Raw genomic sequence first — 25,706 nt, forward strand, 5'->3', positions numbered from 1 at the left:
CCACGACGTGCCTGCCTTCGATCACCACCGAGACCGTCGTCGATTCTTGATCAATTCACAACAGAAGGCAAAGGTCCGGATACCATCGCTTTCAAGGCTTCTCAGCTCAGTCCAGAACCCGACTTGGCACACACACATCAGCATTCCAGCGACGATGGCTTCGTCGAAAAGAATCGGCAAGGAGCTGGCCGACCTCACCAAGGAGCCGATCTCAGGCATCACCGTTGAGCCCAAGGAGGACAACATTTACAAATGGGTCGCAAAGCTCCAGGGACCAGCAAAGAGTCCGTACGCCGGAGGCACATTCTTGGTCGACATGGATTTCCCCATAGAGTATCCTTTCAAGTCGCCCAAGGTCAAGTTCAACACGCGCATCTACCACCCCAACATCGACGAGAGCGGAAGTGAGTCTCAATGTCACAACGTCGTCAGAGGCAAGGTTGGGAGTGCTCTTACTGACTTTTTGGAATTCGACGCTGGCTATGACGCAGACTTGTGTGTTGGTATCCTCAAGAGTGAAGCATGGAAGCCTAGCACAAAGGCGGTCACCAGTAAGTCGAACACAGGCGAAGACCTTGGCAGGATGCACACTGCTGACATGTTCCGCTCGGTCGCTTTGTCCTTACCCGCGATCCTTGTACGCAGTTTTGCTCTCCATACTCCAGCTCCTCGAAGAGCCTAACCCGGACGATGCATTGGTCGCGTCTATTGGTAAGCTTCGACATCACTCGCTCGAATCGAAAGGTCTTTACAGCAACTCCGCCGCTGACACGTCTCTGACTTTGCTCCTCGATGCCTCTGCAATGCAGCTGAGCTGTACAACACTGACAAGGCAAAGTTCGACAAGACGGCGCAAGAGTACACCAAAAAGGTACGTCCAGATTTGCTTCTGCTCGCAACGACATCCGCGAACAGCCACTCACCTTCCTTTTGTCCATTTGATCACCTCCACCCGACATCACAGTACGCCTCTGCATAAGTCGATACAAGCAGCCGACCAATGCGCTTGATGCCTCGCCTGGTTCGATGGACTACTAGGCAAACCTCAATCCAATCCCATCTTCATCCAAAACCACCTTTTACTCTCTATCCATAATGAAAGCAATGTACCAACAGATGAAGGCTTGCAATGGCATCGATTTCTTCGTTCCAGATCTCGATCTTGCGCACTCGTTTGAAGAGGATGCTTAGAGATGGCGAGAGTGATTTGTAATGGGAGCAACACTCGTGAGAGACGCGACTGTGATTCATGCAAGTTGGGTCGGAATTTTTTGAGTGTTGGTCTGAGAACATTCACGACCTGCGATCCGACGACCATCACAACGCCCTTCGCCCGTGTTTCAAGAATGGTGATGCACATCCTCGGGCTTCAGCTGGCCTCGGGGTCGCTGGCCATACCAGCCGCGTATCGACGGCGTACGATTTCCGCTCTGACCCGGATGCAGTCGGCGTCGGCGTTGGCGCTGGTGGCTTTTTCAGTGGTGCACCTTTCCGCACCTCTGATCGGACTACTGGGTGGAGGAGATGTGAATGATAGGATTGACGGTGTTTCGAGGTGGATGTTGTTGGGCAGGGTGGCGTATCAGAGTGCGGTGGGGGAGGGGTTGTTGTGGTTCGGGTTGGGGGTGCATTTGCTTTCGGGTGGGTTGAAGAGGGTGTTGAGGAACTTTACCGTTGCAAGGACCGAGGATGGAAGGGAAGACAAAGTGGTGGCTTTGCCGGAGGAAACACCAGCGAGGGCGAAGATGACGGTGGCGCAAATGTCCGGGTGGCTCTTGGCGCCGTTTGTGGTACATCACGCCGCACTGAACCGTTTGATACCTTCGATGGACAGAGCACCGATATCCGGACTGTCACCGAGCGAATTGGACTACTCGTTCGTCTCGCACACCCTTTCGCATCCAACAACAGGCGTCAAAGCGACGATGGCGTTGGCGTATACTGTGTTGGTTGGCGCTTTTGCCGTTCACGCGACGTACGCCGTACCTGCGCTGCTCAGGTTTGCTAAGAGGTCATCGTCCAGTGCCGCAAGTCCAGCAAAGCGGACCAGGAGGAGACGCCTCTCGCGAGCGACCATCTCAAGCTCACTGGCAGGCATCCTACTGGCAAGCCTGCTATCCGTCGTACCCCTTCGTCACACCGACAGACTCACGATTTCGGCTTCACTCAAGGCTCGCTACGACGCAGTGCTTGCATACGCTTGGCCCACCCACTTCTTCTTCCGCACATCCTGACGCTTCAAACACGCAAACTCTGTCACCTTTCAACCTCCAATTTCATTCCATTCAGATACCCTCCTTAGTCTTCTTCTTCGTCCACCTAACTGTCCCCATCTGCTGATCATCCCTACACGCACCCCTCTGCGCCAACTCCACCGCTTCGGCATTCTGCGCCTTGCCGACCTTCCAAAACCTCACCGTACAGTCGATCTCCTCGTAGCCCCTCACCGCCTTATCGAGCAACTCCCACAGATCGCGATCGGGCACCTGCTCACCCACCATACCCAGCGGAGATTCGGACATGATGCGCCAATTGTTGTGGCGCCATTCCCAGATCCAGCGCGAGATGCCGTCGACGAGCCAGGCGTGGTGTGTGGCGATGACGAGTTTGTCAAAGCCTTCCGTTTCCCAGCGCGTATATTCGAGCGCGGCGAGCGCGGAACGCAGGGCGGCGCGACGGAGCGTGGTGGAGGAGAGGTCCGGTGGACGTTCCAATCGGCGCGAGAAGTTGGTTTCGATCGCCACGCCGGCCGAACGGGCGAAGCCTGGCTGACGCGAACGAGGGTCGTGTGTGGGGCAAAATACGAACCCAAGTCCAGCACGTTTTTCTTCCGCCTGCTGTGTCGAGACAAGGGATGAGCTGGTGTGGGTCGATTTTAGCTGCGCTTCGAGCGACTTATAGTCCGGCAGCTTCCCAGCTCCGAACATGGCTTTGCGTGTCGCTTCCACAGAAAAATCGGTCGGAATCGAGCTGTAAACCGATGCGGTATCGGATGCGCCGAACCCTGTAGCCGAAGTGTCGGTGGTCATGATGGAGCTGGCATCGCTGCCGAGCTTCATAGCCGCCACCTGACCCGGTGTCAGAGCAGCCCCTGCACACAAGATCAGCATCTGACGTGGATCGATCTTGCGCACGTACCTCAGCGGTCGCCACGGTCTCGGATCCGGTACAAATAGATCTTCCACCAGCAGCTCTCCGTTCGGACGCGCCGTCCTGATCGTCGCAGCGTCCGAGGAAGGTGCAAAGAGGCTCGCTTCGTATGCTGACGGAACCCGCCCTTCGGAGGCTTGTTCGAATTGAGTGATGCCTGCCTTTTTCTCCTTGTCGGTGAGACGGTCGAGGGTGCGATGGGAGGTCCACGTTCCGGAAGCAGCCCAAGGGGTTTTGGCGTTGGCTGCGTCGCCGGTGATGGAAGGGGGTGGTCGGAATGGTGTGGTGACTGCGTTAGCTGATACGTTCATCGGGAGTGTATCGGTGCGTCCTGCGTTCAGGGTATAGGTGGTCATCTTGGATCGCGCCGAGGTGGCTGTAGCGTTGGTGTTGATCGAAGCTGCGTCGCTGTCGGTAGGGTCTGGCGCTGTTTGCACTGACGACGATGCGGGAATTTCGAAAGGCTTGACCGGCTCGTCGACCGAACTCGGCTCAGACTGCGACTTCTCCACCTCCTCCTTGTACGCTTGCGCCTGTGTCCTTCCCTGGTCGTCCAGCTTCCCCTTCTGCTCCGACGCTGCTGCTGCAGCCGCTTTCTGTCTTGCCTCGATCTCCTTGCTGAAGTCATACTCCTTTGCCCCGCGGTCGTGCATGGTAGCAGGGATGAAGAGACGCTTGACCGAATTGTGCTGTGCCAGCGCATCAGGTGCATACGAGATGCCACCCGGAGTGTCGAGTCTAACTTGATACGCCGACTGTTGCTGCTGAAGTGCATCCTTGCCATCGGTCGTTGTTGCGCTGACATCCGTGGTGGGCAGCACGGCTTCGTACGAGCTGCCGCTGTCGTACAGACGTTTCGATGTGGACGCTGCTTTGGAAGCTGAGGGTCGAGCCCATGCTTGCAGGTAGCGGTAGTCGGGCGCCGACATGACGACGATGAAAGAGTTGATGGATGAGGTCGAAAGGAGAGGAGCTTACAGAGAGAGGTCAGGTCTGAAACAGGGATTGGAAGGGCTACTTCAGGGTCCGTGTGTTGTTCGGCAGCAGAGTGCGCTGCGCCATGACCTTTTCCGATTTTTGGGAAACACGGCTGCAGTCTTCGAAAAGGAACAAAACACGCACACCAACACTGCAGTACTCTACCTCTCGAGTCGGGCCGCACTGGACACCGCGTTTTGTGTTTTCGGAGTTTGTAGTCCGAACCACAGCCTCTTCTCAACGCTTTCTTCTCGCCTAGCTCACGGTCCGCCGGCGTCTTGATGCAGGCAGCTCGAATCGCACGCAACACAATCAGCTCTGCTCGGGGAAGGAAGCTCGACATTCAAATTCGCATTTGCCGGAATGAGTACATAGAGGCACCGTGCTCAAGCCTTGGGAAGCGTACCGATCTGCTGCAGGTAACGATAGGTCTCCAAGTACCCATCCTTGGCCGTATCGCACACCACATCCCAACCAGCAGCCCTGGCCTTGTCCAGGCTTCCCTGCTGATCAAACGTCGCGCCCAGCGTGAAGTCGGCGAATGCAAACGTAGAGTGATCCGAAAACGCCTTGGGATCACCGCCCTTCTCGCTGGTCAGCTTCTTCCACGCCTCGATGTTCTCCGGCTTCTCGCTCCACTCGTGCAGGCTCAGGCTCAGCTTGGGCGGCTTCTCGTTGTACTCTGTCTCCAGGGTAGGTGGCAGGATCTTGAGTCCCAACTCTTTGCCCAAGTCTTGCCAGATCTGACCGAGCTTGCGTTTGTCACCGTCCTCGATGTTGAACGACTGGTTCTCGGTTTTGGCTGCGTTGGCGGGGTCGGTGAGGAAGACTTGGAAGCGGGCGTTGTTGATGGCAGTGCTCTGTGATACGAAGATCTGGTCCCAGTTGAGATTGTTACCGGGATACTGGACTTCGGTCTTGCCTTTGGCCTTCTCGAGCGCGAGGTAGATGCTAGTGGAGACGGCCTGGTTCATAAAGTTGCCCTTGGCGGCACCGATGATGGTGTTGGGACGCGTCTCGGACCAGGCGTATCCGTGCTTCTTGGCGTGTGCGACGAGGGTGTCGACCTGGTCGTAGTAGAAGTTGGGAGGGTCGGTGGGTCCGCGAGGCGCATCCTCCTTGTACGGAAGCGGCGATGCGATGTTCTTGTCGGCCAGGTGGAGCGAGTACCACTTGTAGCCCGTCTGCAGGTGGAAGTGCTTGAGCGACTTGCCAGCTGCCGCGTAGGTGGCATCGAGCGCCTTGCTGAGCAAGATGTGGTTGATGTCCAACAGCTCTTGGGCATCCTTCTTCTCGATATAGGTGTAGTGCAGAGCAGCATTCACCTTGTCGCCTCCGTTGGCCTTGAGCTTATCGGCGATTTCGTCGACAGAGGCGTTGAGGATATCGATCGAGACGAACTTGATACGATCGTCCTTGAGGTCGACCTGAGGAGGACGACGCGACACGGCCAAGATGTGGCCCACGGTCTCCTTGGGCTGCTCGACGAGGGCTCGGAGGGCGGCGATGCCCGAGACGCCGTTGGCGCCCCAAACGAGATAGTTGCGTTGCGACGACATTTTAGTTCCGACAGGTATCGAGTCAGAGGGCTGTGAGCAGACTAGATGAGTGGTCTGAGGATACCTCGTAGTGAGCTCGGATGGAAAGCTGTCCTCCTTATATGTCACGGGCCAAGTCAAGTGAATGGAAGACACGGCTATGCAAACAGGCCATCCTCCACCTACGATTATGCCAAGCGCAAAACCAGAAGGTAAAACAATAAAAGTGGCGTTCTTACTCGGAAACGATCTGTGTCATTCTGTCAGCGTGAAGCAAACCAGAAATTCACCGTGCAATCGCAAGCACGTTATGACGTTAGCCCTCTTGCGAATCCCTAATCCCAACTTCGAACCTCACCTTCGTGTCTTGAAACATTTGGTCGTTCGCTTCGGCGAAGTCTACAGGTTCATCACATCCGATCCGAGGAGAGTCCCGTTCACAGTCAGTTCTGGTCCCGGATGACTGGCGTTGACAGCCTGGCAGCCTCGGATGAGTCGGTACCCTTCGCACGGCCCATTCATCCCTTCTCGCTACTCATCCTCACTCTGCAGACCGTCACGCGATGTGGACGCGCTGCTGAAATGGTGGCTGATCTTATGTCCGCAGAGAATACGATCGATGCATCATGTATGCAATATGCAGTGTGCAACCTGTACATTGTCTGCGACCAGGGCAACGCCTTCGACGACCGTTCAATCCCGTAGGAAGGCAAGACGCTTGAGCAGGATCTCGGCGCTATCGGTCATCTCGGTCCCGGCTGCAATCACTTTTTGCAGGTAGTCATTAGCCACAGCCAGATTGCCCACTTTGGTAGCGGCAGCGGTGGCGCCTTCGCCATCCTGCTCCATCTCGTCGGCGGCACCTCCTGCACGCTGCTGCGCGGCCCTTGCGCCGATCTCTCCCATCTCCCACCTCGCTGCGATGATGTACGAACGGGCGTAGCGCGCTACGACGTTCGACTCGGCACCCGCCAGCGCCCGATCCACGACCTGGACGAGGCGTCGGTGGTAGCAGGCCGCCGCTTCGAAATCGCGCTCCTTCTCGTACACCTCGATGATCCTCGTCAGGCCCATCACCGTATCGCCTTGGTTGAGTCGGCAAGCGAGGTAGCGTTTGAAGCACGAGATGGCGTCCTGCGACCGACCGAGGTGGTCGTAGCAGATACCCATGCTCGACCACATTCGTCCATCGTACGGACGGATCGCCGCACACTTTTGAAAGTAGTTGACCGCGTACGTGTACGCACCGTTGAGCTCGTACACCTGCCCAAGACCGTAGAGCGCACGGTACTCGCGCGGGTTGATCTTGAGTGCTCTTCGGTACATCTCTGCCGCCGCGTGGCTGTTCTTCAGCTCGATGTACTCGTGACCGAGCAAGATCCAGGCGGGCACGCACCCGGAGTCGAGTCGAAGCGCGTGTCGGAAGGCCTCGATGGCACGGTGGTGATCGCTGCGCTGGTTGTAGTAGTTGCCCACCAGACAGCACACCTCTGGCCTGTCCTTGGCGAAGGAGCTGAACTTGTGCGCAAGGTGGGCTAGCTCGGCGGTGCGGTTGAGTAGGTAGAGGGCGTTCGAGTAGTCGGCCAGCCCGTCGATTCGATACGGATCGATCGACCATGCCTCCTGGAAGTCCTGCTCGGCTTCGATGTAGTCGAGACGATGTACGTTGGTCTGCGCGCGGCAGGTGAGCAGATACGCCGAACGCGGGAACGACTCCAGCAGACGGTCGATGCGCGTGATGGTGACATCGCCTTCTTGCGCTGAGTGACGGTCGAGGAACTCGCGAAAGAAGCTGACCATGAACGACTCGGGAAGCAAGTCGGCCATCTGATCCGCCTCGCCTGGTTCCAGTGTCATGGCCAGCTCTTGCCACGCCGCCCAGTTGTACGCAAAGCCCTGCACCGAGCGGATCAAACAGTCCATCGCTTCGATCGGTCGATTGAGTTTGCGCAGGATGGCACCTTTCAAAAACAAAAGGAACGGTTCGGATGCGTCGACGAGTTCTTTGAGGATCGGGATCAAGCTTGGCGAGGTAGCTGGTAGCGTGCTGTTGGGCTTGGGGATGATCATGCCGTGTTCGTCGAGCTTGCGTTCGGACATGAGCAAGCGAGCGTACAGACGCAAGAAGCGTGCCTTTTCCGAGCTGCTCTTGCCGCTTTCGAGCACCCAGATGCATCGTTCGAGTTGGTGCTGGTCGAAATGGCTTTTCGCCAGCAAGTACGTTTCCTCCTCGAGTAGGGACGATCCGGCGTATGACGAGCCCCCGAATCGGACTTGAGACGCGCCGGGAGAACAGTCAACAGAGTTAGAGTTGGATTGCCAATGGACGTGAGCAGACCCGGGAGCTGCGTCGTCCTCGCTGTCGACCGTGATGAGCGAGCTGTCCGGGTCGCCTCTCGGCGATGCAACGTGAGCGAGGCGATTGTTCGCAAGAGGTGAGGAGGCAAATGCGCCGGGTGCAAACCTTCCCGAGGCCTCGCGTGTTGATGCATCTTCTGTGCCTGGCTCGACGGACATGCGCTGATGCATGCCGAACGCAGGCGTCGAGTGCTCCGGGATCAGCGACTTTGCCTGTGAGCGACGCTTCGCCGCAGGTGTCGATGCGGCCACCGCCGAATCATCGGATGAAACCTGTCGTGAGAGGAACGGATCTGCATTAGAAGAACCGGTGTAAGGCACCGACTGAAGCAGCTCGAGCGTCCATCTGGATGACGAGGCTAGCCCTCGTTCGGACAGTTCGAGGGCCGCGAAGCGGAGTGACTCGCGTGCTCGAGCCGGGTCGAGGTCAGGAAAAGGATAGTCGGCATCGAAGACGGTCGATTCCGACATGGTCATTTGACACGCCGAGCAGAGCACAAGGACCCGCGTTCGGGGAGTTGGGATGATGGCGCGTTTGTTGAGAGATGATGAACAGGTCGCAAAGTTGAAACGCTCGATAGCCTCCTCTCGACGTTTTGGTGTTGTTCTCGACGCGCTCTCGACATTTTTCTTTCCTCCGCCGCAAGAGAAAGGGTCTCCCATGTCTCAGCGCGTCGCTCTGCCACATTCACAAACACCATGCAAAACCTCACCAGATCATCAGGAACGTGAACAACACCTCTGTGGAGCCGCTGAAATTCACATACGCAGCACAGTTCTGACCGCCTTCTGTAGCACAGAGTCAGCACAATGCTCAAGAGTCTCTGAGAAAGATACAGCGCAAATGAATGGTGATGATGTGATTCCGAGTGTGATAATGCACAGCTGCTTTCTGCGAGAAGGCATGCTTCTATATGACGAGGATCGAGGATCTGAATGCAATCGAGTGGCTACAAGTACAAAGAGGATTTGACGGGAGACGATAATGATCGAATCTAGCTAAAAGTACACGTTGGAGGGGAGCTGCTTTGCGTCCGAAGGTGGAGCACGAATGTTTTGAGATGGTTGTCAGAGCAAATGCTGGGCTCGCTGTTTACGGCGGATGTCTACCACTTGCTGGCACTGCTGTCGCGGCCAAATCGGCTCTCGCGAGCATCGCGACCACTTCCCCAGCTGCTGCTGCCGCCACGTCCGCCGCTCGATCGGGAGCTTCCTCGACTGTCTCGGCTAGGCCCGCGTCCATCGACGGCGAAGCGGCCGGAGTTGCCGTCATTGTCGTCCTTGCTGAAGCGACCGCGTCCAAAGGAGCGGGAGCCTCCACTACCACAGCGCCCGCCGGCGTTGAAGCGACGACCGGAACTTCCGCCATTTCGGTCGCGGAGAGAGATGCCGAGCTTCTGCATAAAGGCATCGCTGAGGTGCGGCGGTCGTTCCATGCGACCAGCCTCGACTGTCCATTGCTTGAGGCCGTCGAGAACCGACATCTTGTTGGTGCGCAGCTCGTCACCCTTGCCAAGGTAGAAGCCGAGCAGCGAGTTGAACGTTTCGCGCACAGCGTCCTCTTCCTCGAGCGACTGGAGCGAATTCTCAATGAGCGGCGTCAGCGTCTCGGTGGCAAACTTGCCCGTCAGAGGTCCTCGGATCTTGGCAGGGGGTCTGGCTGCGCTGAGGTTCTTTTCGCGACCGCGGATGCCTTTCTGGAACTCGTAGCTCTTAGCGTACTTCCTGGCTTCCTGAACGAGCTCCTCGGGCGCAGAAAACTCGTCCGGCGACTCGTCGAAGCGCTTGGATAGCGTTTCAACCTCTTGCACGAGATCATCGACGTGCAGCTGGTTGACGGGAAGGTCGTCCAGCTGATAGTAGAGGAAACCACGTTCAAAGTTCTGCAGCACGATGTCGGATCGACCTTGAGCGCCGGCACGACCGGTTCGACCGATGCGGTGAATGTACTGGTCCTTGCTGCTGGGAATGCCGACCTGGATGACACGCGTGGTGCCAGGATAGTCTACGCCACGTGCACTGACGTCGCTGGTGACGAGCACGCTCGCTCCACTCTTGTCCTTGCGGAAGCGATCGCTGGTGTTGAATCGCGCTCGCTGGTCCTTCTTGCTGTGAATCTCATAGACGCTAGAGGTCGGGGCAGGCAGATGACGTTGGGCGCCACGGATCACGTCGGCCAACAACTCGGTCATCTTTGTGGTGGGTGCAAAGACGATAGTCTTGGATTTGCCAGGGTTGATGAGCTGGTCATGGGCGATGAGACGCAGAACGTGAGGAATCTGCTCCTCTGCTGACTCCAGAACGGTGGCGTACTGGGGGATGTGCTTGTGGACGTTCTCTTCGCCGGCAGGAACGCAATCGACGAAACGGTGGTCCTTTTCCAAGCTGGCACGAGCGATGGCACGAATCTCGGGGCTGACGGTGGCACTGAAGAGCATGTTCTGACGGTCCACTTTGGCGGGGAGATGGCGCATGATGGCCTGCAAATCGTCGCGGAAACCCATCTCGAGAAGCGTGTCGGCCTCGTCGAGGATGAGGGTACGACATGCTGTCATGGCCTCGCGGATCATGCCGACATCGTTGAGCAGGTCCAGGATACGACCGGGAGTGGCGACAACGACGTCAGGTCTTGAGCGCCTCCAATCGTTGATCTGGAAATTTCGGCTTGCGCCTCCGACAAGGAGCTGTACCTTGAGCTCAGGCTGGTGTGAAAGCAGCTTCTTGGCTTCGTCGGCGATCTGAGTGGCCAGCTCTCTGGTTGGCGACAAGATGAGGGTGCCGACAGTGTTGTTGACGAACTGCTTGACAATCTCTTCGAGCTCCTTCTTCTTCAGGGAGGATACGTCGAGTTCGGGTCTGTGTCTCTGAAGCATCTCGAGCCAGGGTTTGGAGAACTTGCCATTGCGAACATCTTCGATGGATCGCAGACGAGCTTCGAGAGCAGGCACAAGGAAGGCGATGGTCTTACCCGTTCCTGTCTTTGCCTTGACGAGCATATCCCTGCCCTGTCCGTCGGGCATGGGTGCGGCCGACTCTCCAACGCCGCTCGCGAGTTCTGGAAGGAGGTGAAGGACGCTCTGCTGCACGGCCGACATGGTGGTATATGTGAATGGCTTGACGGTCAAGGCTTTGAGGATGGATGGATTGATCGAGCCTTTCAAGGATGCGAAAGTCTCATCTTTGGCACGTTTGCCTTTTGTTTGAACGGCCATGCCGCTCTCTGGAGCCACGTCATCTTGTGGAATGTACTCGTCCTGCGTTGATGTCGCAGTGGCAGTGGCGGCTTCTGCCGACCTTGTTGATTGGGACAAGCTGCGGATCGCGTAAGCCAAGCTCGAGCTGGCATCCAGACGTGCGCATCGAGCGGAGCTGATTTGTGACGCTGAGGCTTGGATGGAAGACGATGAGGCGATAGGGCTGACCCGAGCTCGTACGATTGATCTGGTGGTCAACGTCGAGAGCTGTCGAGCGGTGACCGATGATCGTGCAAGCCCGAGCGGGCTGGTCAGCTTGGTATACAGCATTGCGCCTAGGTTGGCTTGTGACGCCAAAGCTGTCTGAGTGACAAGCGATTGCCTCTGCTGTAAGTGCAAAGGATGCTTTGCCGTTGGTCCAGTCGATGGATGTGCTGTGGTGGATGTAGACGCAAAGGAAGCGAAGGATCGTGCTCAACAGGAAGGACACAATACCGTCGTTGCAGCGCTCAGTCTGCATTCCAAAAATCTTCTGCAGGGTCAGACCGGACACTTTTTTCTTTTCCAATAAAGTTTCTTCATCACAGCAAATCTCCACAGAGCTGACCAATTTGGGTTAGACAGAATCGGGTCGATCGAGATGCCTAGCTACCCGATGATTGAAAAGCAACACTTTCAAAAGACGCGAAGCTTTGAATCTCAATTCCTTGGAGAATGCGGAACTGCGGGAAGTACGAGACCAACACCTCTGCTAAGTTACCGTTCGACTCTGTACACCATCCTGTACGTCAGCCTTCTCCTCTCATCCCGGCTACTTCGTCAGGAGGTGCTCAGACATCTCGTCAGCATGAAGGCGACGAGCCAGATCGATGGTTCAGCCAAGAAGCTGACGAATAGAGCGCTTCTCCCACCAAGGTGGCCGCTATACCTCACCTTGATTGGCGCAGCCGTGCTACGTATCGGCATCGTCCTCTACACAAATGCATTCGAGCTGCTTCAGGATCGTCCCGAGCTCAGCACACCACTCACCAGCTTCAAGGCGCTCATGGAGACGCACTATCTCTTCCGACATCCGCCCAAGCCAGCCTCACCTTCGTCCTTCCCCTCGCTGTCGGATCCATATTCGGCTGGAACAATTCACCATTCACCGCTGCTTTTGCCCGTCCTCGACTTCGCACTCAAGCGCTTGCACGCATCGGGCGATCCGTTGCCGGTGACATTCATCTGGATAGCCGCCGATGTGTGCGCGGGCTGGCTACTCTACCGCATCTGCCTTGCCCGCGAGGTAGCCAGGTGGTCTCGGCAGATCCATCTCTACGCTTGGGACCAGAGCAGAGCGTTGAAGGTGGCCGCCATATTCCTCTTCAACCCTTACACTATAGCCACGTGCATCTCGAGGAGCTCGGTATCGCTCGAGATCGTTGCGTTGCTCGCCGCCATCCACTCTGCCGTGTCAGCCTCGGCCATCTTGCTTGCTGTGTGCTGGGCGATATCTTCATGCCTCTCACTCTACCCGGTCCTGTTCTTGCCCATGCTCGTACAACTTTGCCGCTCCAGAGCCGGCGAGCTCATCTACGAACGCGAGGTCGCGAGGATCGGCAAAGACGCCAACTCGACCGACACAATCAAGGCAACACGCCAGCGTGGCTTCCTTGCCGACCGAGTACGTTCCGCAAAACGCTTCGCCGTCTTCAAGTGCATTCTTCTCATGCCTGTTGCACTCGCTGGCGGCCTGTGGCTCTCGAGGGCCATTGTTCTCAATCCAAGCAGCACCTCAGCAAGCGCTCTGCTCCTCGGCCTTCCAACCATCCTCCAGATACCATTGCACCACGGCTGGGCATGGACCGAGCAAGTGTACGGTTCAGTCGTCTTGTGTACAGACCTCACGCCCAACCTCGGTCTGTGGTGGTACTTTTTCATGGAAATTTTTGATCATTTCCGCGACTTTTTCCTCCTCACCTTCAACGTGCACCTTGCCTGCTACGTTCTGCCGTTTGCAGTCAAGTACAGGCAAGATCCGCTCTTCGCCATCACCCTCATGACAGGCGTCATCGCCGTCTTCAAGAGCTATCCTACGATGGGCGATCATGCGCTCTTCATGGGTCTGCTGAGCGTGCATAGTCAGATCTTCGAGTACATGCGGTACCCATTGGTGACGACCTTGACGTATGCATACTGCACGTGTCTGTCCCCCGCGTTCCACCACCTGTGGCTCAACGCAGGCTCGGCCAATGCCAACTTCTTCTTTGCCATCACGCTGGTGTGGGCATTGGGCGGTGGCATGCTGGTGCTAGATGCCATGTGGGCGTGGGGACGCGAGCGATGGGAAAGCGAGAGGTCGCCTATTCGGCCGCGCCGAAGCAGGCACGAGGACCAGCCTGTCGAGGCCGATGTTTCCATCGACACTGTTGCTTCCAACGCTTCGGGCAGTGCCTCGAGCGTACCGAAGGAGGAGACTGATAAGCCGAGAAGAAGAATCGTTGTACAAGTATAGAACGAACCCAGGACAGTCACGTTATGGCATCTCCTCTTTGTTTGTGCGTCGTGTGTGAGATTGGCCGCGTTGAATGTTCTGCAAGTGACTGGTCATGTCGACTCAATATACTGCCTGATCGGCAACAGAGGCCATCGACGATGACAAGGTGGATTTTGCGTCGCCGTGATAGTAGATGCGATTCGCGACATCCTTGACTGTCCATTCGAGGCCGTCTACGAGGTTGGCCCCGGTGTAAGCACTGCACGGTTGGATGCGCCAACTGTGCGTCGAGACCCTGTCGAGCTCGAGGTGGTTCTTGATCTGCTCTGCCGATAGTGCACCTGGCAGATCCTGCTTGTTGGCAAAGATTAGGATGGTAGCGCCATGCAGACGCTCCTCCTGGAGCAGCTTTTCGAGCTCCTCCTTGCAGTCGGACAGCCTGGCAGTGTCGGATGAATCGACGACCCAGATGATGGCATCTGTCTTTTCAAAATAGTTCTTCCAATAAGGCCGAAGGCTCTTTTGCCCTCCGATATCCCAAACGTTGAGGTGATATCCTTGATACTGAAATGTCTGGATTGCAAAGCCGAGCGTCGGTGAGATGGCTTCGATCTCGGACTGAGGTTGATTTTGTAGCTTCTTGAGGATGGTCGTCTTTCCAGCGTTGTCGAGTCCGAGGAAGAGGAAGCGGAACTCGTGTGACCGCAGCTTGGTCTTGCGGATGATGGTCAGCAGACCCATGCTGTCTCCCCCCGGTCGTCGTTGTGGTCGATGAACAAGGAGGGCCGCAAGTAGGTCCGACTCGAAAGTGACACTTTCCAAGAGACCCTTTCCAGACAGACCCTGTAGATTGAAGATTAGATTTATGTGAACTACAATGCTCTCACATTGATATGAATTTCCCACGTGGCAGTCAGGACGATGATTTGCTCGGCAACTCACTTTTTCGTGTTGCTGTTGTTGTTGTCGTCGGTGAGCCGAGGCCGTTCGTAAGTCATAGTCGCAGCGGTAATGTCCTCCCCTGGTACAGCACCACAGTGTCCGCCCTTCACAGTCCAGACCTTTTCCTTTGGATCGTCACCTTGCAGAACAAACACGACGCCTATGACCGTCCTCCTTTCTTGTATGCTTTTGTTTCTTCGATGCCATCCCATTGGAAACTTGGACAAGGCTAGCACGCTCTGTGTGGCTTGTGAACACCGTAGGCGTGCACACAAAGCATAGGACGGCTTTCGCCCCGAAGAGGCGGCCAGGTGTGCTGGCGAGCTTCGCATGAGCTTCTGTTTGTGGACCCTTACAAGCTGAGACGCATTACAAACACCCTCCCAAACCTCGAATCGCCTTCCACTTCCATCTCCGCTCCTCGCACGTTTCGTTGCACTGCCCCTTTGTCGCTCGTCACTTTCAGTAGAGAGGGGAAGTTTCGAGGCCGTCGAGTCGGCGCCGGATTCTTGAGCAACTCTTCTCCCCTTCCATCAACAACCTAGCTCATTCTCACCACCATCCCATCCGCCCTTACTCCACCCCGGATCGACTCCCTCATCGAGTCGACATCGCCAGGCATCGGCTCTCGACCATGCGCACAGCTGTCGCACAGTCTTTAGCGGCCCTTGTGGCTTTGGTCGACCTTGTCCCCACTACCCATGCCCAGATCACACCGCAGCAGATATATCAACCGCCGCCGGCCTCAAGCGGGGCGGTTTCACAACAACAGTCCAACCTAACCAATGGAGTCAATCCGCAGTACACAGATCTCCTCGGCAATGCTCTGTGGTTTTACGAGGCTCAACGAAGCGGTGCTCTCCCCTCCAACAACCGTGTGTCTTGGCGAAACAGCAGCTGCGAGAATGATGGCTCCCTCAACAACACCGATCTGTCTGGTGGCTACTATGATGCCGGCGATTACATCAAAGCCACCTACCCATTCTGCTGGACCATGACCTCGATCGCCTGGAGCGCGCTTAGCTTTGGTTCGGCTTATTCGAGAAGCTCGCAAGACGCATACCTCGATTCGACACTGCGTTGGGGCCTCGACTGGCTTTCCAAGGCGCATTCGGATCAGGACACGTTGTGGGTTCTCGTCGGCAATCCTGCCGTCGACGACCAATATTGGGGTGGCGATCTCGACATCCCCGGTCCACGATCGTCGTACAGCGTCACTCGGCAGAATCCAGGGACCGACGCCTTTGCGTCCTGCGCTGCCGCCTTTGCCGCATCAGCCTACCTGTACAGCGGAGAGAGTGGCTTGCTTCCTACCAGCCCAAATGGCGCCAACCTCGGTGGCGTACCTAGCATCCGCAATCGCACCTACTCGGAAGCGCTGTTGCGCCATGCCGATGGCCTGTGGGACCTCGCCATCAACAGCTCGCCCAGGCAGGTCTATTCGGTGGCACAACCTGTTGCCGGTCAGAGCTACCCATCGAGCGACTACGAAGATGACCTTGCCTTCGCCGGCTTGTGGATGGCTCTGGCTAAAGGGGACGCCAGCTACGTCAATGAAGCCCTCACGTTCTATCCGAATGGCACCAATGGATTCGCCAGCACCAACGCTGCCCTCAACTGGGACCGTAAGGTGGCAGCACTGCCCGTCCTTGCTGTTCAAATGGCTCAGCGCAACACTTCTTTGATCCCCAACATGACGCGTTTCCAGACGGATGCAGAGCTGTACTTTGATCGCTTGACAGATGGCAAGATGCAGTATGTCAGCCAGACCAAAGGTGGTCTCTACTGGTGGAGTGGTGACAGCGACGCCGCGAGTCTCAACCCTGCCCTGAACGCTGCTTTCATTGCTGATCTCTATTCGAACTTTGCGACAACCTCGGCCAAGACGAGCGCCTACCGATCTCTTGCCGATTCGCAGGTCGACTATCTTCTCGGCGACAACAGCTACAATGGGCCGTATATCGTTGGGCAGCATCCCAACAGCCCACAAAATCCTCACTCGGCCATGGCCTCGGGCGGCACTGATATCACCAACATCAACAACAGTCCGCCCAAGGAATTGCACGTGCTCTACGGAGCTGTAGTCGGTGGCCCGGACAAGCAGGATCGCTTCTTTGACCTCCGAGATGACTACCCTGAGACGGAGATCGCGCTCGACTACAATGCGCCCCTCATAGCCGCCGCCGTCTCGCGGATTGCCAGAAACGTGACCAAGGATCCTCCCTACACCACGTCAAGCGGAAGTGCCAACGTCGCCTCGGGACGACCGACCGACGCAGCATACCCTGCCGGCAAAAGCGGTGGACTCAGCAAGGGCGCCCAGATCGCCATTGCCGTCGTTGTCGTCGTCGTCGTGCTTGCCGCTGTCGGTGGTGTGTCTTGGTGGCAGCGCGAACGCCTCAAATGGTGGTACCGCCAGAAGAAGATGGGTCTGTAGGTCTGACGTCACTCGATCCCGCAGTCGCGACCTATCTTGTCGCGACGTTACTTCTCTAGATCACGCCTTTAAAGGATCCTTTCGACTTCATTCATCAGCATCATGTTCAAATGTCACGGAGAGGAAATTCGGTCTCATTTTCTCAACGGAATTCATTCATTTGCAAATCCTGCTCGAGTTCTTGCTGAAGTCGATGTGAGTGCAAGTCAAAGGAGATCGGTCAGCAGCGAGGATACGAGACATGTGCAGTATGTCGTACGTGTCGGACCGCCGTCACGATTCAGCATGCGGTTCGTCAGATCGGTGCCTTCACGAGTCAGGTCTGCTACACTTTGCTTCCAAATGAGTCTAAAATCGGCACGCGAGGCTCGCCTGCACGTGTACAGCCGGGATTTATTGGTCCGCGGTGTTCTTGTTCCGCTCCACAAGCGGGCGAGTGGAGGCTGTGCTCCAGAGACCGTGCACGATTCAGCGACCACATCCGGTCCTGGCATCAGCTGCTCTACGCCTGGCTTTCGCCACCACCTTCGATGGTCAATTGTATCTCTACCACCACGACCTTTGGAGGATGCCGATCGATCTCAGAAAAGCTCTCAAGACAGACGATCCCAAATGGGACAAGCTCAAGCAGGGCTACAAGAAAGTCGAGACGGGTGCTTGGAACGCCCTCGAGCCCGTCGGACGGTGGACCAATCGCACCGCCGGTAAATTTGGCGCCGAATCCTTCTGGCCCACCGACCTTGGCCTGGAGTGCGATAAAGCGGCACGCATTCTGCGCACCTTTACCACCAAGGGCGCTTCGGTCGAGGTCGATGCCAACGACGCGGCAGGCATCAGCGACCAGAATGCCGTGATCCCGCCTGCAGTTCCTAAATTCGACGAGAAAGGCAAGAAGATCAAAGACCCGCACAAGTACGACAGTCGCAAGACGCAAAAGGTGATCCGTAGAATCCCTCCCAAGGTGCTTCAGAAGGCACATGGACTTGCGATCTTTACCGTCTTCCGCACAGGCTTCGGTTTTTCGGGTGCTTCGGGATCCGGTGTGGTGCTCTCGCGTCTACCAGATGGATCGTGGTCATCACCTTCGGGCCTCTTGATCCACACGATTGGCTGGGGTTTCCTGATCGGTCTCGACGTTTATGACGTCGTTCTGGTGCTGCGAAACCAAAAGGCGGTGGATGCATTCAAACATCCCAAAGTAAGTTTGGGAGGAGAGCTGTCGGTTGCCTTTGGCCCTGTCGGCAACGGCGCAATGCTGGAATCGGGCATCGAAGCAGCACCGTGCTGGTCGTACGTAAAAAGCAAGGGCTTCTACGCAGGAATGCAGCTGGACGGTACCATAGTGCTCAAGCGTGACGATGAGAATGCAAGGTTCTACAAGTCGCCTGGCATCAAGGTCGACAGCATCCTTGCTGGTCAGTTGCCAGGACCTCCGCCTGCCACCGTCACTCCTCTATGGCAGACCATCTACGCTGCCGAGGGGAGACCGGAGCTGATGGGCACCGATCGCATCCCCGAGGGCACGACGCCGGGCGACCTCGAGCTGACCGAGCAAGACATGATGGATGCCAACGCTTATGCTGAGCAGCAACAGCAGCAGCAGCAGCAATCTGCCGGAGCAGCAATCGCTCCGGTCGGGAGCCTGTCCAGCCGGAGAGTGCCACCACCTCCCGCAGCAGCATCTGGCTCGATCGCATCCGGAGCTACCGCCCCAAGTGTGCAACAAGCGCACGCAGATCTTCCACCTGACTACGAATTCGCAAATGCGCCTCTCAATGCACAAGGGGGAAAGCAATTCGGGGATGCTCCTCCGAATCCTTTTTCGCATCCATCGGATGCCCCTGCCGGTGCTGCTCCGTACGAAAGCGCCGAGCAGGAAAAGGCAAGATTGCAGCAGCAGTACGCTTCGAGACACGGAGATGCAGCTCCTGTCCGTGCATCCTCCTCCTTTCCTAGCCATGTAGAAGCCCTGTACGACTTTGCTGGGCAAGAGCAGGACGATCTGGCTTTCAAGATCGGGGACGTCATTCAGGTTACCGGGCAGGAAGACGAGATGTGGTGGCGGGGTACGCTCAATGGCCGCTCTGGCATCTTCCCAAGCAACTACACTCGTGCACTCTAGCAGCTTCGACTTTGATGTATACCTCACCCGACCCGTGTACCATAGCGCTCTCCTCTGACCTCAATCGCGACCCAGTTCGATCATGAACCCCAACCGACAGGTCTGAAAGTGCATCCGTCAAATAATTTGAAGGCTGTCAGATTACTGCCTCGCATGCAGGGACCTGTCTGCCAAAAGTCTAATCACCGCGGCAGTGTGGAGCAATCTGCACAATCTAGAGTGTTTGCCGTGGTTTCAAGAAGAAAGTCACAAAATGATTTGGCGACTCAGCTTTTTTGGTGCCCGCAAGGTGCGATGCATTCAAGTTGGCACGCGACAGCTTGCCATTCGCCACCGATCCTTCCTCCGTGTTGCTTTGCCCTCCTTACCCAGCTTCCTCTTCACACAGGTCAAAGTGTCCGTCTCAGTCCAAGACACGCATCGACGTTCTCGCTCAGTCCACAAAGCGATATGTCCAACGTTCGCGGACCCACTTCGGCGCTGACCGAGTTTCTCAGGGAGCGAGGCATTACCGCCAGGAACACCAATCGATTCCGACGTCGAGATCAGGACGAGCAAGAAGCCGCAGCCGCGGCTGCTGCTGCCAATGCTTCCGCTTCACCTGTACCTGCCTCTCCGGCCCCAGCTAGTCGTCCTCGTCGCCCACTGGCCCGCAGTGGCAGCTCGATGAACTTTGAGGAGGACGACGAAACGGACGAAGACCTGCCCGAAGCAGCCACTGCTAGTGCCGGGACTCAGCCCGAGGCGAGCACTAGCACAGGTCGACAGACACGAGCAAATGGGAAGAAGCGTGCTGAACCGGAGCAGCTCGCTGCAGAGACCAGCAGCAGCTCCGTCGGCAAAGGCAGGAAGAAGGCGAAGAAAGACGAAGACGACGACGATGATGCCGACTTCAATCCCAAGGGCAAAGCCAAGAAGGAGAAAGGACCAGCGCCCGAAGACTGGGAGGATTCACTGGGGTTGCCGCAAGCAAGCAGCTCCCGCGCCAATCACTCGTACGCCAACAGGACCCCCGGCAGCATCGCCTACTGTGGCGCGTGCAAGATGAAGTTCACCATCACTTCGTACACAAAGATGTCCGATAAAGGCCCTCTGTGCCATCGATGCGGTCCTACGTACAAGGGCGCAGGCGGTGTTGCTGATACCAAGGCCAAACCAGCACCCAAAAAGAAGCAGGCTCGACGCAAGACGGGCATGCAGGACGGTGTGCGACAGAGCTTTCCGAGTCTGCAGAGCTACTGCATCGAGGTGGTCAGTCGTCATATCGAGGACGTCGAGGCCCTTGGACACATCGGCTTCAGCAACATGGACGCCATCAGCAAGTCGATCTCCAAGAACCGCAGTCTCAACCCGACCACATTGCAGCTGTTCCTATCTCCGAGCATCACGACACTCTCGCTCTACGATTGCAGCAAGCTGAACAGCGAGTCTTTGCAAAGCATCGCCACATTCGCTCCCAACCTCGAGCATATCAATTTGCAGCTATGCGGTATGCTGGACAACGATGCGATGGACGTCTGGTCCAAGAAACTCCCCAAGCTCAAGAGTGTTGAGCTCTACGGACCCTTTTTGGTCCGCAAGGAAGCCTGGCACCGCTTCTTCGCCGCCGTAGGATCTCGTCTCGAGAGCTTCAAGATTCGCGAGTCGCCACGCTTTGACCTGTCGTGTGCGGAAGCCATGGTCACGCATTGCCCCAATCTGCGAGAACTCGGCCTGGCGCAGATCGGTCCTTTGGACAAGACCATGCTCAAGCCGCTGGAGAGCTACGGCGAACAGCTCACGTATCTCGACATTTCAGACCCAGGCGTCTCGGCGCCAGGCATCCCGCCCAAGTCGCTTGAAGATGACGAGGTGGTGAGCCTGCTGAAAGCTGTCGGCAAGAATCTGACGTATCTGGATACGTCCAAAAACATCGACCTGACCAATCGAATCGTCGAAGAAGCCATCGTGTCACACTGCCACAAGCTCCAGACATTGCGTCTCATCGGCCTGGAACAGCTGGAGGCCAAGACAGTAGCTGACATGTTCACCGAATGGTCAGAGAAGCATGTGCCAGGTATCGCTTACCTGCATCTCGACCGAATGCTCAAGCTGGACGACAGTTTGATGGAGCCCATGCTGAGGCACTCGGGACCTGAGCTAGTGGAGCTGTCGCTCAATTCGGTCGACGGAGTCACCGACAAAGGGCTCGAGGTGCTCGCCAACGCTAAAAACCTTCCGAAACTCGAGTTGCTGGACTTGTCGTTCGTGCGAGCAGTCGACGACGACAGTCTGGACAAGATCTGTCGCAACCTGGAAAGCTTGAAGAGAGTGTCGGTGTTCGGCTGCAACCGTATCAGCGACTTCCTCAGGTCGGATCGGGTCCGGATCGTCGGCAAGGAGAAGTATGCCGCTTGATCTGCACGCATCGACGCCCGCACCAACCATGTTACGTAGACGGTGTGTTGCAAGGATTCAGCTCGTTTCAATGAAGTCGTTCTCGGTCGAGCGTCCTTATTGTGGGTACAGCGCTCAGAAAGCTGAACTTTGAAGACGACTCGAGCGTCGATCATGCATGGTTCTGAGATGCGAGCATTGTGAATGAATGGCAATGCGAAGGATTTGGACGTTCAAGTGGCTACAGTGTGCTTCGGCAAGTGCGGTCCGTGTACTGTGGGCCGCTCCTGGTGAGACACGGAGCCCCAGCTCCGACTGCTTTGCGGGCATGCACCTCGAAATTGGGCCCGTGTGTGCATCTGCAATCGCACGCTATCTCTGGCACTCCTGCAGGCACAGCCACCTCGACGTTGCAACCGCTGGCGACAGTGACAGCCTTCGTCAAGGGATTTCCTCCCTCCGTGTATTGTCTCCGTCTACAGTATTGTAGATTGTGCGGTCTTGTGATGATTAAATTAGTCTTCAAGCCACAAAAGGTAGGGGCTTCGAGAAGATACGATTCCGATCTTCGGAACAGGTCACCGGTCTGCCATTCCCACAGCCCGGAAAGAAGCGCTCAAAATGGATTTCTTCGCTTCGCTTCGGCCCTGGCGAAAAGGCTGCCTTTCTGGCAGTAAATGCAGGTCCGCGGTGCACCGTGTGTTTCGAATGGAGCCCCGACATATCACCGCTTCCCGCCTCCTGGCGCCGACCTTCTGTATCAATTCTTGCAGAACAAGCTGCCTCTTGGGCGTGACCCGGAGCGCGAAGTTCCGTCTGGTCAGTTGATGCTGCTCCTTCATCCTGTGTGTCCGAGGCTGAGTGTGCCGGCGACTCTTGAGATTGCGTCCAACTATCGACTTAGCGTTTTCGGTCGGGCCGAAAAATGACGATATTGGCAGCAAAGTGGCGAAGACTGTGTTGCGGGCCGTGTGTCAGCCGGAAATCTTATCGCGCTCTCCTGATGCCTGTTCGAGGCCCAAGCGTCTTGGCGTGGACCCGAACCCTCTCCCTGTCCATCACGATCCCTGACTAGCTTTCCTGGAACAGCTCAAACTGATCCACATGAGCTACCACACCATCCTGTCCCCCTGAGGTAACCAAAAGACGACGACATCTGACACGATGGCGGTGGTCAACAGTGCCTCCATATCCGACCTGCGGCGTGTAGGCCTTGGTGCAGGCCAGCAGCCTGCAGGCTCATCGATGTCGAGCAGCGCATCCTTTCCGCGCGGTCTCGATAGTAGAAGCATGTCTGCTGGAAGTCCCAATGCTCTTGGCAACGGGCTGTTGACTCGCGAAAACCTGGCTGCCCTCCCCAACAACGGCAACGCTACCTTTCCCGGTCGATTGCGATCTCAAACTGTCACTCAGATGAACTTTCAGCATGCCGCACCTCCCCGGCCAGGACTGGCTCGTGTATCCACCATCGACAGTTGCAGAGCTTCGGTCTTGACCGACAGCACCGAGTTCAGCACATCGAGCACCATCAATCGAGGTTATGCGGCTCGCATCGACGTCAATGGCAAAGTGAAGCCGCTTTCATCCACGCCGGACAGACACGCATGCCAGACCATCGCTTTCCTCGAGGGTCCATCGGACTCGCTCGACTACAAGACCTACCGACCCGGCGACGAGATCAAGGGTGCCGTTCACCTTCTCCGCGACGATCCAGAACGCGGCATCATCACCGGCATCAAGGCTCGCATCAGGGGAGATCTCGAGACCAGCATCTTCGGTGTAGGCGACTCAAGCTACTACTCGATGGACAATGAGCACGGCATTGCTCGTCGACAGCTCCTCTTCTTCTCGGAGCAGAAGACGCTCGTGACCAAGGCTGACCTCGAATCGGGCGCTTTTGGCCTCGAGCAGACCGGCCTCGTCGACCATGGTCGACGCAACAACCTCGCTGTTCCCTTTAGCTTTGTCTTGCCGCTCAAGCTGCACGCCTCCGCTCTCGATATGCTCGACAGCAAGCTCAAGAAGACCTTTAAGCAAGGCAAGAAGTACATCGACCTTCCTCCTTCCATCGACATGGAGACTCGCTACGCTCCACCAAGACCTCATCAGCTTTTCGGTCGGGCCAAGGACAGGCTCCACGGTCAAAAGCTGCGACCAATGGCACGGATCAAGTACGAGATCGACATCATTGTCAGCAGGCAGCGATTCGGGTCGATGCTGCTTCCACACAAGCGAGGAGAACGTATCATCCTGTCTTTCGCTGTTGAGCCGTATCCACCACGCACCGCGGGCCTTGCTGTGCCCACGCTCGAACCAATTCGTGCCCGCCGGGTAACTTCGCGAGGTGACCGTGCGCCCTCGAATGACCGCAACGCTTCCAGCGACTCGGCATCTATCCGCTCGAGCGAGTCACAGGAGGACGAGGCTGCCGATGAGGATTCGTGGGCGTCGGATCTGGGCGGGTTCCGTCCCACGCAAGAGGTGTTCGGTGCGCTGCCTCTCGAAGCTGCTCCAGCCTTTGCTCCCAGTTCCATCGCCCGGTCCATCTCAAGACCAGGTCTCCCTGGCACCCGACGCAAGAGCTACATCAATGTCAAGGAAGGCGTCGACGGTCGCATGAAAGGCTGGCTGACCCACTCGCTCGAAAGCTCACTGCGTCAAGGTCACGGCTCGTTCGAAGCCATCCTCTCGGTGCCCGCCATGGCCGCGCTGTACATGGAGACCAAGATTCCTTTCAGTTTGGAGTTGCGCATGCCGAAACAACTCGTTGGATCGTACGTGCCCCGGGTCGAGTTGGCACTCGTCCGTTCCGTCATGACTTACTCGCGTCTCGGCACTCTCGTCATCGAGAGGGAGGATCCGGACAATCTTGCCAGCTTCAGCGGTCCCCACTCGTGGTCCGAGCGCATCCGCATGGTCAACATGGAACGTCAGTCCGACGACCACCTGCCCCCCTTCTACGAGCAAGGCCAGGCAAGGCAGATCTACACGGGCAACTTTGCCATCGGCCGATACGAAAAAATGATCAAGGCAGGCTCGTCGGCGCCTCTGAAGCAGAAGCTGATTCAGGAGCCGGAACTGAGGCTGGTCGTGCCCAGTTTCTCCTTCAAGGCGCTCAGGATCGAGTACAGGCTGAGGGTCAAGATCTCGCTTCCTGGTCCAGCCGAGCCGCAAGCATCGACATCATCCTCGCTAGCAGCAGCTGCGGCAGCGGCAGAGCAATTTATGGTCATGGAAACGCCCCCTGTGCACGTCGCCGCTAACCCGGACACCGTCGATTTTACCCGACAGCAGGTGGCCGAGTCGCTGGACGAAGATTCTCTGTCAACAGTCGATCTGCTGGACGAGGATGACGAGAGAATGCTCGAGGCTTCCGCTTCACGAATCGCGCGTCGTCCCACCACGCCTGTCACCCCGCTCACCGCTGCTGACGACCAGGACGACGAGGAATACTCGGCCCAAGCCACACCTTTGGCACGAACACCTCGTCGACGTTCGCTCGACCTTTCTGCCCTCACCACCCTCACCTCCACCACCCCTGAACAGAGCGAAACACTCCTCTCTTCAGCCGCCTCCATCATCAGCGATTCCAGTTCTTCGCCTGCACTCGAAGTGCCCTCCCTCGACCCGATTCCCGACGAAGCCGACGTCGACGACGAAGACGAGCTCACCGAGCAGCTCGCTCTGGGCCTCATCGATCGCGAACACGCGGCGGCTGTGGTTGCGTCCAGAAGGAGAGCCGCGACGATCACGGCGTCGTCGTCGACGGTGCAGGCTCTACCGAGTTACTCGGACAGCATCGGCATTCTCGGTTGAAGCTGTTTCTTCCACCATTCATAGATTTGCACGTATTCGTTCTACTCCGCACGCACGCATCTCCTCACTCTCAGATTGTTGCATTTCTTTAGTCTCGTCCTATGTTGTTCGCCTCATCCAAGTCTCTTCATTCAAGTCTCTTCTGTCAGTCGGTCTCATGCAATCTCAATTGTCAAACACATCAAATGATCGCTCTCATGTTTGATGCACACACACGATGTGGAGATGGGAATGATGCCTAAACTCTTTCGAGCAGTAGGACTTGTAGATGCTATTTTTGGGTTGTAAGAGTCGGTGACCCGCACACATCAACTGAGCC

General features: G+C 56.9%; 11 protein-coding genes across 11 annotated transcripts; 7 read left to right on the top strand and 4 right to left on the bottom strand.

Annotated features, from left to right (window-relative positions):
• Nucleotides 1-154: 154 nt before the first annotated feature.
• On the top strand, nt 155-1,191 carry PHSY_007000 (hypothetical protein; the record flags this gene model as incomplete). Its single annotated transcript, XM_012337596.1, has 4 exons — nt 155-551; nt 646-711; nt 810-871; nt 1,117-1,191. The coding sequence occupies 4 exons, from the start codon at nt 155-157 to the stop codon at nt 1,189-1,191; spliced, it is 600 nt and encodes a 199-aa protein (XP_012192986.1).
• Nucleotides 1,192-1,760: 569 nt separating this feature from the next.
• On the top strand, nt 1,761-2,234 carry PHSY_007001 (hypothetical protein; the record flags this gene model as incomplete). Its single annotated transcript, XM_012337597.1, has 1 exon — nt 1,761-2,234. One exon carries the CDS (start codon nt 1,761-1,763, stop codon nt 2,232-2,234), a length of 474 nt encoding a protein of 157 aa, XP_012192987.1.
• Nucleotides 2,235-2,285: 51 nt separating this feature from the next.
• On the bottom strand, nt 2,286-5,687 carry PHSY_007002 (hypothetical protein; the record flags this gene model as incomplete). The annotated part of the gene is made up of 3 exons (XM_012337598.1): nt 2,286-4,123; nt 4,294-4,446; nt 4,535-5,687. 3 exons carry the CDS (start codon nt 5,685-5,687, stop codon nt 2,286-2,288), a joined length of 3,144 nt encoding a protein of 1,047 aa, XP_012192988.1.
• Nucleotides 5,688-6,359: 672 nt separating this feature from the next.
• On the bottom strand, nt 6,360-8,687 carry PHSY_007003 (hypothetical protein; the record flags this gene model as incomplete). The annotated part of the gene is made up of 1 exon (XM_012337599.1): nt 6,360-8,687. One exon carries the CDS (start codon nt 8,685-8,687, stop codon nt 6,360-6,362), a length of 2,328 nt encoding a protein of 775 aa, XP_012192989.1.
• A 443-nt stretch (nt 8,688-9,130) lies between these two features.
• PHSY_007004 (ATP-dependent RNA helicase HAS1) lies at nt 9,131-11,548 on the bottom strand (the record flags this gene model as incomplete). The annotated part of the gene is made up of 1 exon (XM_012337600.1): nt 9,131-11,548. One exon carries the CDS (start codon nt 11,546-11,548, stop codon nt 9,131-9,133), a length of 2,418 nt encoding a protein of 805 aa, XP_012192990.1.
• Nucleotides 11,549-12,065: 517 nt separating this feature from the next.
• Nucleotides 12,066-13,712, top strand: PHSY_007005 (cell division cycle protein 91; the record flags this gene model as incomplete). Its single annotated transcript, XM_012337601.1, has 1 exon — nt 12,066-13,712. One exon carries the CDS (start codon nt 12,066-12,068, stop codon nt 13,710-13,712), a length of 1,647 nt encoding a protein of 548 aa, XP_012192991.1.
• Nucleotides 13,713-13,814: 102 nt separating this feature from the next.
• Nucleotides 13,815-14,435, bottom strand: PHSY_007006 (ADP-ribosylation factor; the record flags this gene model as incomplete). The annotated part of the gene is made up of 1 exon (XM_012337602.1): nt 13,815-14,435. One exon carries the CDS (start codon nt 14,433-14,435, stop codon nt 13,815-13,817), a length of 621 nt encoding a protein of 206 aa, XP_012192992.1.
• Nucleotides 14,436-15,270: 835 nt separating this feature from the next.
• Nucleotides 15,271-17,073, top strand: PHSY_007007 (glycoside hydrolase; the record flags this gene model as incomplete). The annotated part of the gene is made up of 1 exon (XM_012337603.1): nt 15,271-17,073. One exon carries the CDS (start codon nt 15,271-15,273, stop codon nt 17,071-17,073), a length of 1,803 nt encoding a protein of 600 aa, XP_012192993.1.
• Nucleotides 17,074-17,641: 568 nt separating this feature from the next.
• PHSY_007008 (hypothetical protein) lies at nt 17,642-19,195 on the top strand (the record flags this gene model as incomplete). The annotated part of the gene is made up of 1 exon (XM_012337604.1): nt 17,642-19,195. The coding sequence occupies one exon, from the start codon at nt 17,642-17,644 to the stop codon at nt 19,193-19,195; it is 1,554 nt and encodes a 517-aa protein (XP_012192994.1).
• A 450-nt stretch (nt 19,196-19,645) lies between these two features.
• PHSY_007009 (leucine rich repeat protein, contains F-box) lies at nt 19,646-21,592 on the top strand (the record flags this gene model as incomplete). Its single annotated transcript, XM_012337605.1, has 1 exon — nt 19,646-21,592. One exon carries the CDS (start codon nt 19,646-19,648, stop codon nt 21,590-21,592), a length of 1,947 nt encoding a protein of 648 aa, XP_012192995.1.
• Nucleotides 21,593-22,816: 1,224 nt separating this feature from the next.
• PHSY_007010 (vacuolar protein sorting protein) lies at nt 22,817-25,387 on the top strand (the record flags this gene model as incomplete). Its single annotated transcript, XM_012337606.1, has 1 exon — nt 22,817-25,387. The coding sequence occupies one exon, from the start codon at nt 22,817-22,819 to the stop codon at nt 25,385-25,387; it is 2,571 nt and encodes an 856-aa protein (XP_012192996.1).
• Between the last annotated feature and the right edge of the window lie 319 nt (nt 25,388-25,706).

Source organism: Pseudozyma hubeiensis, assembly GCF_000403515.1.
Source record: "Pseudozyma hubeiensis SY62 DNA, scaffold: PHS68, whole genome shotgun sequence".
NCBI classification, from domain to species: domain Eukaryota; kingdom Fungi; phylum Basidiomycota; class Ustilaginomycetes; order Ustilaginales; family Ustilaginaceae; genus Pseudozyma; species Pseudozyma hubeiensis.